Here is a 15,327-nt window from a genome sequence, read left to right as displayed (position 1 = left end):
GCGAAGACCCTTTCCCCTGCAGTAAGCACAGAAAGAGAGATCACAAGTCGGGAGGAGGTATTTGTCGTAATGACTGTGGAGGCCACACTGTGCGAGTGCCGGGGCCCGAACTGTACGGCCACATCACAGCTGTGGCTGTCCCACACAGGTCGGATGCCACCATATCTCGGTGCATCACAACAAACCACTGACAGCGTCATCTGATAATGCTGTGAGAGAAAATGTTCTGGAAGCAACAGCTGAAGCTTTTAAATGGATATTTAATACGGATATAGATCTGCAAATATGAAAATCTGGGTCAAAATGCTATGTTTTATACAATTTGTAAAATACCTATGTTAATAAAAATGTAAATGTTCATTTGTCCAAAACCATTAATTTCCAGAAGTACATAGGTAACAATGTTTTCCTATCATCAAATTTATAAAGAATTATATACTGCTTAGCTTAAAAAAATAGACACATAAAAACATTTGCATTTTCCTGTGCAACATCGTGTCACAATTTCAAAGCATTTAGTGAAAAACTTTCAGAGATCTGTGATTAGGAACATTCACTGTTTCTATACAAGTACAAACGCAGAAGTTTGTCTCTTCAAAATCTCAGATGTCCATAAATTCTTCACAGACTGCTTTGAAATTTTGACACAATATTCCATTTGAATACTTGTGTTTTTATATGCGTACTGGCATGTCATCTGGTACAAATGTAATATGTTGTTGTTGTTGTTGTGGTCTTCAGTCCTGAGACTGGTTTGATGCAGCTCTCCATACTACTCTATCCTGTGCAAGCCTCTTCATCTCCCAGTGCCTACTGCAGCCTACATCCTTCTGGATCTGCTCAGTGTATTCATCTCTTGGTCTCCCTCTATGATTTTTACCCTCCACGCTGCCCTCCAGTACTAATTTGGTGATTCCTTGATGCCTCAGAACATGTCCTACCAACCGATCCCTTCTTCTAGTCAAGTTGTGCCACAAGCTCCTCTTCCCAATTCTATTCAATGCCTCCTCATTAGTTATGTGATCTACCCATCTAATCTTCAGCATTCTTCTGTAGCACCACATTTCGAAAGCTTCTATTCTCTTCTTGTCTAAACTATTTATTGTCCACGTTTCACTTCCATACATGGCTACACCCCATACAAATACTTTAAGAAATGACTTCCTGACCTTTAAATCTATACTCCATGTTAACAAAATTTTATTCTTCAGAAACGCCTTCCTTGCCATTGCCAGTCTACATTTTATCCTCTCTACCTCGACCATCATCAGTTATTTTGCTCTCCAAATAGCAAAACTCCTTTACTACTTTAAGTGTCTCATTTCCTAATCTAATTCCCGCAGCATCACCCGACTTAATTCGACTACATTCCATTATCCTCGTTTTGCTTTTGTTGATGTTCATCTTATACCCTCCTTTCAAGACACTGTCCATTCAGTTCAACTGCTCTTCCAACTCCTTTGTTGTCTCTGACAGAATTACAATGTCATCGGCAAACCTCAAAGTTTTTATTTCTTCTCCTGTCACATATGAAATATATACATAATAAAACTGGGAACATTATACAGATATGTCAGTTTATACAAAAACTGTTAATCTCCAAAAGCTCTTAACAAATTGCTCTGAAATTTTGACACAACATTGAATTCTAATATGGGTGTGTCTTTAGGCACCTAATTCTTTAATACATTTTATATTTTTAATACATATGATACACTGAAGAGCCAAAGAAACTGCTGGCCGGTGTGGCCGTGCGGTTCTAGGCACTTCAGTCTGGAACCGCGTGACTGATACGGTCGCAGGTTCGAATCCTGCCTCGGGCATGGATGTGTGTGATGTCCTTAGGTCAATTAGGTTTAAGTAGTTCTAAGTTCTAGGGGACTGATGATCACAGATGTTAATTCCCATAGTGCTCAGAGCCATTGGAACCATTTTTTGAAGCCAAAGAAACTGGTACACATGCCTAATATTGTGTAGGACCCCCGTGAGCATGTAAAAGTGCCGCAATGTGATGTAGCGTGGACTCGACTTATGTCTGAAGTAGTACTGCAGGGAATTGACACCACGAATCCTGCAGGGCTGTCCATAAATCTGCAACAGTACGAGGGGTTGGAGATCTCTTCTGAACAGCACGTTGCAAGGCATCCCACATATGCTCAATAATGTTCGCAGTTGTCGGTGAAAGTGTTTAAACACAGAAGAGTGTTCCTGCAGCCTCTCTGTAGCAATTCTGGATGTGCGGGGTGTCTCATTGCCCAAGTCAATCAGTATGCAAAATGGACACAAATGGATGCAGGTGATCAGACAGGATGCCTACATACGTGTCACCTGTCAGTCGTGTCTAGACACATCAGGGGCCCCGTATCACTCCAACTGCACATGACCCACATCATTATAGAGCCTCCACCAGCTAAAACAGTTCCCTGATCACATGCAGGATTCACAGTTTCACGAGATTGTCTCCATACCCATACATGTCCATCCGCTCGATACAATTTGAAATGAAACTTGTCCGGCCGGGCAACATATTTCCAGTCATCACCAGTCCAATGTCGGTGCTGACAAGCACAGACAAGGCATAATGCTTTGTGTCGTACAGTCATTGTGGGTATGTACGTGGGCCTTCAGCTCCGAAACCCCATATCCGTGATGTTTCATTGAATGGTCTGCACACTGACTCTTGTTGATAGCCCACCACTGAAATCTGCAGCAATTTGCAGAAGGGTTGCACTTCTGTCACGTTAAACAATTCTCTTCAGTCGTCGTCGGTCCTGTTCTTGCAGGATCTTTTTCCAGCCACAGTGATGTCTGAGATTTGCTGTTTTACCAGATTCTTGATATTCGTAGTACACTCGTGAAATAATCATACACGAAAATCCCCACTTCATCGCTACCTCGGACATGCTGTGTCCCACTGGTCACATGTCGACTATAACACCACATTCAAACTCACTTAAATCTTCATAACCTGGCATTGTAGCAGCAGTAACTGATCTAACAACTGCACCAGACAGTTGTTGTCTTATATGGGCACTGTCGACTGCAGCACCGTATTCTGCCTGTTTACATAGCTCTGTATTTGAATACGGATGCCTGTACCAGTTTCTTTGGCACTTTTTAACATACAGGGTGCATCAAAAAGGCTCATCTAATTTTTAAAAAATCCTTACTATTATGTTATTTAGATACATGTGAACAACGTACTGTTGCAAAGAGCAAACGCCGAGTTTTACACGGTTCCCGATAGATGCCAGCAGTGAGTACACCTTTCAGTTCTAGTAAAAAGGGTGTCGGGTTGGGACAACAGAAGCATTTTGTGTTCTACGTTTTGAGCAGTGCGGCTCGGTAATAACTGTTCAGCATCACTTTGGTACTGGTAAGGTGTGGACTCTTCTATAGCACAGAACATCAGACAATGGCACGAACAATTCCGAGAAACAGGTTGTTTGTGTAAAGGCAAAATGTCAGGCTGTCCCCGAGTGTCTGACACAGATGTTGAACGCATCCGCGATAGTTTCACGAGGAGTCTGCGGAAAGCTGTTCACTGTGCAGCTGAACAGCTCGACATGCGCCCAATGTCCTTTTGGCATGCATTACATCGACGTTTAACATGAAACCGTACAAAATTCAACTACTGCAAGCTCCTCGTGAAAGTGACAAATGACAATGTGTGGAGTTGTGTAATTGTGTTCTTGGCAATATGGAGGATGACTGTTTTCTTCCACGCTTAGTGTTTATTGACGAGGCAACGTTCCATTTAAGTGGAAAGGTGAACCATCATAATATGAGAATATGGTGTACTGAACAATCGTGTGAAGTTGTACAACATGAGAGAGATTCTACAAAATTTAACGCGCTTTCGGCAGTTTCACAAAAAAAGGTGTACGGTCCATTTCTCTTTGCCGAGAACACTGTTACAGAAAGCACAAATCTCGATATGCTCGAGAACTTTCCTTTCCCACAGTTGGAGACTGATTCGAATGACTCCATTTACCAACAGGATTGGGCACTGCCACACTGGCATCTGGAAGTGTGGGAATTTTTAAGTCAAAAGGATCACTAAATAATGGACTGGTCACACAGGACCAAATGATTCAGCCTTACACTGCTGGCCTCAAGGTCACCAGATGTGACTATATGTGATTACTTCTTGTGGGTGTTTATAGAGGACTCTGTTTATATGCCTCCGTTACTAACAACAACAAATGAACTGAGACATCTCATACAGCAGCTGTGGAAGCTGGAACTCGAGACATGCTCGCTGCAGTGTGGGAACAATTCGAATGCCACAATGACATATGCCATGCATCTCAAGGGGGACTTATTGAACACACGTGAAAAACAGTTTCCCATTCATCAAGAAACAAAATTCATTGTATATGTTTATTAGTTTCAGAAATATATATGTGCCAATTTGGATGATTCTTTTTGATACACCCTGTATAAATACATACACAAAATATGCAATAGTGACACCAACAAACGGGAAAGTTGTATTTATGGCTTATTGGTTTACAATCAGAATACTGCTCCAGAAGCTAAATTTACAACAACAATAAACAAGGCTGAAGGTGAGAGGGGGCAAGAGGAGTGGGGTGGGAGCAGGGTTGAGAGGGCACGGACAGAGGGGGGAGGGGGGGATGGGAAGGAGGAGTGGGATAGAGAGAGGGAGCATATGGAGATGGAGAGAAAGTGGGGCAGGAGGCAAGATGGACTTCAGAGGCGAGAAGGAGATTAGGATGTATGAGGCATGCCTAAAAAGTATCCAACCTTTGCCCAGAAAAAAATATTTTGAATACCTGACGAGGTCGGGACTGTAATCCCCTTCAAAGTAGGCCCCTTGTGCTTGCACTCACTTGGCCCACTGGTCCCTCCACTACTGGAAACACCTCTATAAGTCTTATTTTGGAACCATGTTCAGCTCCGTCGTGCTCCACATTATCTCTTCTCTACTCTCAAAATGGGATCCTTTCAGTGGTGTCTTCATTTTTGGAAACAACCAGAAGTCACAAGGAGCCACATCTGGAGAGTAAGGAGGTTGGTGAACGGCTGTAATTCTGTGTTTGGCAAAGAACTTTGGATCAAATGGGATGAATGTGCGGGGGCATTGTCGTGATGCAGTTGCCACTTTTTCGCCATCCACACGTCTGGCCTTTTGCGCCGAACTGCGTCACTGAGTTGCTGGAGTACATCTCGGTGGCACTCCTTCGTCACTGTTTGTCCTTCCGGTACATATTCATGATGCACAATTCCACGGACATTAAAGAAGATAGTCTGCATCACCACGATTTTGCTTCGCACCTGCCGCACTTTCTTCGGCCTCGGAGACTCAGGATGCTTCCATCGCGACGGCTGTCCTTTTGTTTCTGGTTCGTACCCATTCACCCGCAACTCATCTGCAGTTATGTTGTTCAGAAACCCAGGATCAGTGTTGGTGGTGTCCAGAAGGTCCTGTGCAACATCAAAATGGAGGTCCTTTTGTTCTGGCAACAACAACTTTGGCACGAATTTCGTAGTCACTCAGTGCACGGTCAAATCATAACGCAAAATTGCATGTGCAGAACCTTTACTCCCTCCAACCTCTTAGGCAATCTCGCACACGGTCAGGGCAATCTCGCACATGGTCAGGCTATCTGCCATCACCAAATTTTGCACCCTCTCAACAACAGCTGCACTCCGAGCTGTTTGGGGCCTGCCAGAACGCTAGTCACTCTATGCTGATGTGCGACCATTTATGAATAGGTTGAACCACTCCTTAGTTTGTGTTACACCCTTCGCATCTTCTCCAAACACCTGCTGAATCTTACAAATTGTTTCGCATTGAGAATCACCAAGCTTTTGAAAAAAATTGATGCAATATCTTTCCTCAAAACATTCAGTCATCTTGAGAAAACCAGTAATCCGATGAACAGGTTGAGTAGCACCTCACTCGGCGATCGACACACAGCGACCGACGCGCTGGAAGCCGGGGACAAAATTCACGCGTGCACATAAAGGTGTCTCTTCCTTTACTGTGTACAGTGGTGCTGCACCATCGTCTATTTTGCGCAGGGAAATCAAAGGTCGGATACTTTTTAGACAGACCTTGTATATCCAATTGCCATACATGTTACAAATGCTTGCTTTCTCTTTTCTTTCTTTTCCATCTAACCACACTGAACCACAGCAAATTGTGGCTGGGTACAGGTAGTATAAAATATTTTTCTAGGATTTGTAATTTTAAGCTCACGTGACTAAGTTTGCCACTCTCAGTATTACGGCCTTCAGCGTGAAAGACCAGTTCGATGCAGCTCTCTGTGGTAGTCAATCCTGCACAAAGTCTCTTCATCTCTGAACAGTTATTGCAAATGACCTGCTTACAGTGCCCCCGCCCCCTCCCCCAAATCACCTCACACCATTACCATACTGACTATTCTTTGATGTCTCGATTTCTCAGGATGTGTCCTCCCAACTGGTCCTTTCTTTTAGTCAAGTTTGTAAGGGTCAATTATACTCATTTTTTTATTCCCCACTGAAATATTAATTTCAGATGTGATGTTATGAAAATATTAATTCCAAACAAGGGCAATAAGTGAGGAAAAATTCTTTTATTAATGACTTTTGGGATAATTTGTTTCATGTGAATGGCAAAGGACACCTGAGCACCATCTGGTTTGGAGTTCTGTGAAGTGCAATATCCAAAGGACTGGAATCCACACAGGAGAAACAACAAAGCAATGACATTTTTTCGTCAGTCACTACTTTGTATCCATTGTGGAGTAACCACTGTATATTTGCACCAGATCTATAGCAGTTGTTTTATGTTTAACAACTGTTCAAAAGTTACTACTATGAGGACCATTTTCTGTAAAATTATTTCAAGAATATTTATTCTGTTTTGGTCTCAGCAGTCTGTCATTTCCTTTACAAAGTGAACTAAAATGAAAATATTTTAGTTGAAATTTATTGCAGTGTGCAGTTTTTTTTTCTTTTTTTTTCGGTGGGTGAACCTGACAATAATGTGCTGTTTGCTTTGTTGCTTTGTCATTTAGTACTCTTTGGTGGTTGTTAGAACACAAAGTAGAGGAACATTACTAAAAGTAGTGGAACATTACTAAAAGTAGTCAGACGCGTATTCTAGGGGCCCAGTTATGATCCTTATGCGGATAACTTAAACCTTCCAGGGGATTTTTATTTTATGCCTGTTATAGTGGTGGTTCACCTGAGATGAAGTATAACAACTTGAATTTTTACTAAACTTGAGTGCTTAGGATTCACTCACCATTTTTTTATTTTTATTTTTTATTTAGAAAGGCATCCACTACAAACTCTGCTATAAATTTCTTTTATCCAAAATTCTATTCAGTACCTTCTCATTAGCTATGTCATTTACCGACCTAATCTTGAGCATCCTTCTGTAGCACTTCATTTCAAAAGCCGCTATTCTCTTCACATCTGAACTGCATATTGTCCACGTTTCACATCCATACAAGGCTATGCTCTAGACAAATATCTTCAGGAAAGACTTCCTAAAACTTAAATTTATATCAGATGTTAGCAAATTCCTCTTCTTCAGAAATTTTTCTTCTTCTTCTTCTTCTTATTCTTCTTTGCTACTGCCAGTCTACATTTAATATCCTCTTTACATCAACTGTCACAAATTATTTTACTGCCTAAATAGCAAAGCATATCTACTACTTTTAGTGCAATATTTCTCAATCCAATTCCTTCAGCATCACTTTATTTAATTTTACTACACTCTATTATCCTTAGTTTATGTTAGATGATGTTCATCTCATGACCTATTTTCAGGACACTATTCATTCCATTCAGGCTCTTCCAAGTACTTTACTGGCTCTGACAGAATTACAATGTCATCAGTCAACCTCAAAGCTTTCATTTGTTCTATCTGAACTTTAATTCTGTTTCCAAATTCCTCTCTGGTGTCCTTTACTGCCTTTTCAGTGCCACACAATAAGTAAATACATGAAATAAATTCTGATGACTTAGACTGTATCTGTTGCATATATGCTTAACAGGAAACTGTAATAACTTACCACAATTTTTCTGTAAACAGTTTGTGCAAATTCGACATCACTGTACTTGGTCTCCATAGGGTAGGTATATGTGTCGAGCCAATCTAGTAGAGTCTTGTCGTAGCCGAGGCCCATGTTCGGGTACTGTGGTGCGTGGATGTGCGAGTCGATGAGGCCGGGCATCAGGAACTGGTTTGACGTTAGACGCACTATGGTAACCCCTTCAGGCGCATCACCTCCGGAACCCACAGACACAATCTGTAAGCAAAAGATTGTGATATTCCTTACAAAAGGACTGCCATTTACAAGCAAAAGCTGGTCAGTGAGAATGTCACAGAAGCTTTCATAGCAGTAGACAAGCAGTTCCAGGCTTTACACTGTAGGTCCGCTCCTCATAGCCATTTGTAAGGGACACTATTTGACTAAACATTCTACTAAATTCACATCATATTCATCAATTGGGAGGGGGAAAAAACAGGCATTTGTAAGTCAAATAAAATGTATTGAGCATGATGTTATTGTGAAACATATATAAATTTCAAGCTTTTGCAGCCCAAGGTTGCTTCATCAGGAAAGAGGGAAGGAGAGGGAAAGACAAAAGGATGTGGGTTTTAAGGGAGAGGGTGAGGAGTCATTCCAATCCCGGGAGTGGAAAGACTTACCTTAGGGGGAAAAAAGGACAGGTATACACTTGCACACACACACATATCCACCCGTACATATACAGACACAGGCAGACATATGTAAATGCAAAGAGGTTGGGCAGAGATGACATCTGCGGTCCGGCTGTCTCTCTGTCACAGCTTGGTGGTAGCCGTTCGTGCAGAGCGGATGGCTCATTAGTTGCCGTGCCCACACAGAATGCTGCACAGTGGCTTTCACAGGTGGCCCTGCTTTGGTGGGGTAGCAGGTGCTCGTGACGGGACTGCAGTAGGTGGTGGAGGGAGGACGTATGGGACACGTCTCACATCTAGGTCTGTTATGGGGATACCAGCCACAAGGCCAGGAGTTGGGAGCAGGGGTGGAGTAGGGACGGACGGGGGTGCTGCGGAGGTCGAGTGGGTGGTGGAACAGCACTGCGGGAGGGGTGGGGAGGATATTTATTACTTCTTGACACAATGAAAGATAGTAGAGAGTGTAGAATGTCAGACACAGTTGTTTTACTGATGATGAGAAAACAGGAAAGAGACGGTGAAACCTGGTGCTGACATACAGCATACTGCTCTGAAACAGGTCCGAGTGGGCCGCAAAACCTACAGTCTGCACCCACAGGTGGACTACTGTCAGTATTACCGTGTGCCATCACTTTGTGAGACACTGTTGAGCGGTTTGCAGCTTAACCCGAGATAGTGTCAGAGTGTCTGGCGATCGGGAACTGGACACCGACGCCCCAGCTCCCACGACGGACAAATGGCAGAAGTGGAAATTTATTTCACCACTGATATTCAAATAAACTACTTCCGAGTTGTGCGCCATAGCACGAGCGTGCATATGTGACCTCAGTTACTGCAAACATGAGAGACAAATCCAACTGCTCATGAGAACCAAACATGGAAGTAGCTTAAAAAATACTTGTAGCTCACAGGAGTGAATTATTGAGAGTGGAAAGACACCTTGCTATCATAAATAACATACTAAGGACAGCTACTCAGGCTCAGAGGAAATATACCACAAGTTAAAGCAGATTTTCTGCTTTTCCTATTTTACAAGGTGTGCCTATAAAATAACAGGACTGATGACATTACAGACTAAGTTTGCACGCGCCAAAGGTGAATGACCGATAGCTGTGAAGAGAGGAGCCTTCGCAGTTGAATGCAGCATCTCTGGTGTCAGTATGCAAATCAGTGTTGCCGTGACCTTCATTTGTGTAAGAGCAGCTATTTTGTTTTGGCAGAAAAATGGTAAGTGTAATAACAGAGCAACGAACTGTCGTGAAGTTTCACATGAAACTTGGCAAAATTACTACTGAAACCTAGTTTCTACTAGAAGAAGTGTACGGTGAAAGCTATTTATTCTGTACCTTAGTTTTTGAGTGGTTCAAGCACTTCATGGCTGAGAATAGATTGAAGATATCTTGTGCCTGGGACATCCTTTAACATCAAAAACAGACAGAAATATTGAAAAAGTAGGTAATCTAATTCGAACTGACCATCAGCTGAGTATTCAGTCAATTGCTGCAACTAAGAATTTTGCATAACCAATTTAACATGAGAAAAGAGTGTGTGAAGCTGGTGCTGAAAGTTCTCACAATCAAACAAAAAGAAGCTTGTGAAAATGTTGGAACTGACACTTTGAATATAACTGAAAATTATCCCAATTTCTCAGGAAGAGTGATAATGAGACAAAGCTTTGTTTTTCACTTTTGATCCAGAAACTAAGTGCCAATCTGTGCAATGGAAGGGCTCAACATCACCGGGAGCAACAAAAGCTCAAATGAACAAATCGAGATTCAAAGCGACGAGGAATTTCCCCCCCCCCCCCCCCCCCCCGATATTTGTGGAATTGTGTATCTTCACTGGGTTCGTGGATGTTAAACTATTACTCAACATTAGTACCTTGAGGTTGTTGCCAATTCCACGAGAAAAAAAGAAAACAAGTATCTGGATTGTGGGACAACAAATCATCGAGGCAACACCATACCGCATTGTCTGTTAAGAGGTTTCGAGTGAAGTACGGAATCCCAGTGTCCAGACCCACAACCTTACTCACCTGACCTAGTTTCGTGTAACTTATCTATTCCCCGAGGTTAAATCTGCTTTAAAAGGAACAATATTTCAGAAAAGTGGCCAGCATCAGCAAAGAGCTAACAGAGGAAGGCTTCTAGCACTGTTTCCATCACTGAAAATTTCTGACAGAGCATAATTGACATAGAAGAGGGGCATATATTGAGGGTGACAAATACGTACGGTTTTGAAATAAAATGTTTTACAGCAGTAAACCTGCTATTTTATAGTCGCACTGCAATACTCAGATGAACTACAGTATAAAAATTTAGATATACTGAAGTGATAAAAATGAAACCTGTCGACTACAAAAAGTAACTATCAGAATATAAGGCAGTATAAGAATGGTGGACAGTTTAAAGGCCATTTTTAAGTATAAGTTATTTTACAAAGTTTTTAGACGTATAAAATTACGAATAGAGTTAAAAGCACCTTCGGACAATACGACTCAGCTCGAAAGCTTATAAAACAATCAATTTGGTAATGGAAGGAAGTGTGGAGGGTAAGCATTGTAGAGGGAGACCGAGGCACCGATACGGTAAGCAGGATCAAACAGATGTCAATTGCAGCAGTTATACAGAGGTGAAGAGGCTTGCACAGGGTGGACTAGAGTGGAAAGCTGCAATACGTCATTCTTGGCAGTGAAGACCAAAAGCAGTGCCAACAAAACTGTGCATCTGTTTACCCCCATGGAATGGAAAACACAAATTTGAAAGAGAAATTCGGGCAGATGATAGAAACGTTTGTTTGAGATAGCAGAGTACGCAAAGATATTTGTCGACCCTCGTGCCATTGTAGATACCTGTATAAGAAGATGCCACCAACATGTTCCACTACTGCCATTTTTTCCAAAATTTTTGAGAAGATGGTGTATTTTTGAACAACAATAACATCCTCAGTAAATTCCTGTTTGCATTTCAGAATATATGCTCATCTGAGAATGCTTTTAACACATTCTGTCACCAAATTTTACTAGCATTAAATAACAAAAAGCACTGGCTAGTATTTTCTATGACCTGCCCAGAGGATTTGACTGCACAAATTAAAACATTCACCGAAAAGCAAAAGCATTGAGTTGTTGAAATGCACACACAAATAGAAAACTTGCTATCTCATAGAGTAATCCTTATTCAAATTAGAGTATACACACCACACACACACACACACACACACACACACACACACACACACAAACAAACATTGCAATAAATACTAAATCAAATATAAATTTAGAAAGGGCAGCTAATCAAATTTTTACTGACATTAATAAGTGGTTCATAGCCAATTCACTGTCACCAAACTTTGAAAAGACCCACTATATGCTGTTCAGAACTTCCAAGAGATTTCCTTCTGGTGTGTGTATAAAATATGATGACATGGAAATAGAAGAAGTCGAGAGTGTAAAATTCTTGGGATTACAACTTGATAATAAATTCAGTTGGGAGCAACATACTAACAAACTGCTAAACAAGCCTGTGTTTGCAAGGCGAATGATGTCAGACATAGGAGATATAAATATAAAAAACTGGCATATTTTGGGGTAACTCCACAAACAGAGAAAAATTTTTTAGAGTACAGAAGCGTATAATAAGAGTAATGAGTAGTATAAATCCAAGAACATCATGTCGAAACCCATTCAAATAATTGGGCATATTAACCACAGCTTCTCAGTATATTTATTCCTTAATGAAGTTTGTTGTAAATAATACATCTCTCTTTCCACCTAACTGCTTAGTACACAGTATCGACACTAGGAATAAGAACAATATAGAATGAGATTTTCATTCTGCAGCGGAGTGTGCGCTGATATGAAACTCCCTGGCAGATTAAAACTGTGTGCCCGACTGAGACTCGAACTCGGGACCTTTGCCTTTCGCGGGCAAGTGCTCTACCGTCTGAGCTACCGAAGGACAACTCACGCCCGGTACTCACAGCTTTACTTCTGCCAGTACCTCGTCTCCTACCTTCCAAACTTTACAGAAGCTCTCCCAACCTGAACCAAACGGAACACCTCTGGGATGAGTGAGACAGTGACTTCATTCTGGACTCCTGCGTTGAACATTACTACCTTCTCCAGTTTCAGCTCTCGAGGAAGAATGGGCTGCCAGTTGTAACATGTCACAATATTATAGTCCGATTTACGATGTTCGTGAACTTTGTCAGTGAGCGTGGAGAAAATATGGAGAAAATATTATGCGTGAAATCCAAATGGTATTCATCTCGTAGTTCTACTTGCCGGTTAATTAAAATAATAAAACTGGCAATGGACCTTTTCACGTCCCCATTTTGCTCTCATTCTCGATCGATACGGTCCGGATAAAATGTATCTGTATCGAGTCGCACAAATAAAAATGTTAATTATTTGAAATACTTAATACTTCCTTATTATTTATCAGGGATCCTTTCATTAAAGAATTATTATTCAGAGATTTAATTAACCTTGAGAACTAAAAGCCTGAAAAAATAAATGTTACGTATTTATAATATGTAATGTACTCATGTCCTGTCTGGAGAGACTTTCAATTGAGACGGCTTACGCACTCACTTATTTTGGCAATAAATTGAGCCAGAAACTTTGAAAAACTTGCCAAAGATTAAATTACATAAGAAATTCAAATCAAAAAAGTAGATATGACTTTTTTTCTGCTTGCAAATCCACAGCACATTATACATTCCTCCACAGACATTCAGACGCCTCACTAAAAGTCTCTCTGGCAAGGTTCAAGCTGTCATAAAGGTGAAGGTGAGATATACCTCACACTTAAGTCCACTAATAGGTATATACACTGAGCGCATGTGCGTGTTGGCGAAGGCATGCGCATTTGCGTGTTAGTAACCTGAGACGTTGAAATAACTAAAATTGCTATCCGAATACATAACCACAATACCAGGCAAAGATTGAATTTTCAAATAATCACAATCATTGACAAAAATAGTCCATATGTCAGATCACAAAAACTTGATAAATCACAATCAAATTAACTGAAAATGTTTGCTGGAGAAACTTTACAAAAGCACTGTACACAATAGGTTATCTGGCAATGCCCCTGCCCTATGGAAATGAAATGATTACTATCACCAAAACAAAAGAGCACAAGGAAAGGAAATATCTAAAACTGAATATTCAACATTCCTGTGGGTCTATATTGAATGGAAGTTGAATCAGAAAGCAGTAACTTAATCTAATCCATACAATCACTGACAAATATCAAATAGCACAAAAAATTACTACTTGCATTGCTGTCTGGTACATTGTTACTGTGGACTGGAATATAGTGCAACATTGTACATATGTTTCTGTGTGTGCATAGCATTGTACATAAAGCTGAAGAAATTGATACAATGTGTACGGTGATGGCCCATTACACGCTATAAATCAAGTAAGCTTTTAGGTACTGGTGCAGGAAGGTGATATGAACACCGAGGTCACGAGTATCGGTTACAAAGTAGTGGCATGACGTGTAGCCAGTCTGTGTTCTCCGTCCTCACTGGCCACATATAAAAGCTGCAATGTAATCCTTGCTACGTATAATTGTCCTCCAGTCTTACACTCGTAAAGCAGAAACAGAGCTCTCTGCTGAAGGATCATAATCAGACTCCCGAGTGTGCAACAAAAGAACACAAAATGAAATATTTGGAGAAATTATTTATTATTTCTTGGCAGACATCCTATCACCTAAGCTAGAAAGGATAAAGTTTGTTAAATTCTACACAAGGTTATACTATCACCAAAACAACAGACCACAAGGAAAGAAAATATCTAAAACTGAATATTCAATATTCCTGTGGGTCTATATTGATTGGAAGTTGAATTAGAAATCATGAATTGTATATCTTCTCAAATATATGAGCTCACCAGTATCTGATCTCTGTATAATGTCTGATTTTGGTGATGAAAGCTTTAAAAATGCATCACAATGCATACTTACAATCATTAATGACACATGGAATAATATTCAGACGCAATTCCACACATAGACATAAAGTACGTACTGGACAGAAGTATTTATTAACTATAATATCTGGTGTCCACTCTTGTTCTTCATGTAGGCAACAGTTCAACCACACAACACATTACTGTCTGTCTTATGAACAGTCACAAAAACTCTAACACTGGGTACAAAAGTACACTCCACTACCCACAACATACTACCTATAACACTGATGGAAAGCCTGATGTGTAACATTCCCAATACAAAGGAGGACGAAGACAAGAGCCATCCCATGAAATAATGTGAACCATATAATAAATGGTTTATTTGACCATGATGGTCAGATAGCAGCAATAAAGCACCACAACAATCATGTTTAGATTAGAAGGGAAGGGAAGTACAATATTGCACAATATAATAAATGTCGATTCAGTAACATTATCAAGAAAGAATTTACTGGTTTACCAGAATAGGTGAGAAAATTTCATTATTTGCTATAAATATTTTTACAACCCTGTGAGTCCAGTTTCTCTTTGCAAATAAGGGACACCTACAAGTGCAAACAGAGAGAACAGGTAGCTAACATCTTGTACCGGGAAAAGAGAGCTGTATGTAATGCAGGACACTTACAGAGGCACTAAAGGTCATATTAAAAAA

The 15,327-nt window shown here is 40.7% G+C and overlaps 1 protein-coding gene across 3 annotated transcripts in view; it reads right to left on the bottom strand.

The window, feature by feature from the left end:
* The window catches only part of LOC124718831 (guanine deaminase), a 142,181-nt gene that overhangs the window by 39,552 nt on the left and 87,302 nt on the right, over positions 1-15,327 (bottom strand). For all 3 annotated transcript variants that reach the window (XM_047244453.1, XM_047244452.1, XM_047244454.1), the window contains exon 3: positions 8,037-8,273. In XM_047244453.1, coding sequence (XP_047100409.1) covers positions 8,037-8,273 — 237 coding nt within the window. The remainder of the gene's footprint in view (positions 1-8,036; positions 8,274-15,327) is intronic.

The sequence above is a fragment of the Schistocerca piceifrons genome, chromosome 10, assembly GCF_021461385.2.
Source record: "Schistocerca piceifrons isolate TAMUIC-IGC-003096 chromosome 10, iqSchPice1.1, whole genome shotgun sequence".
Taxonomy (NCBI): domain Eukaryota; kingdom Metazoa; phylum Arthropoda; class Insecta; order Orthoptera; family Acrididae; genus Schistocerca; species Schistocerca piceifrons.
The sequence above is the reverse complement of the archived record's forward strand: the minus strand, read 5'-3'. Positions and strand labels throughout refer to the sequence as shown.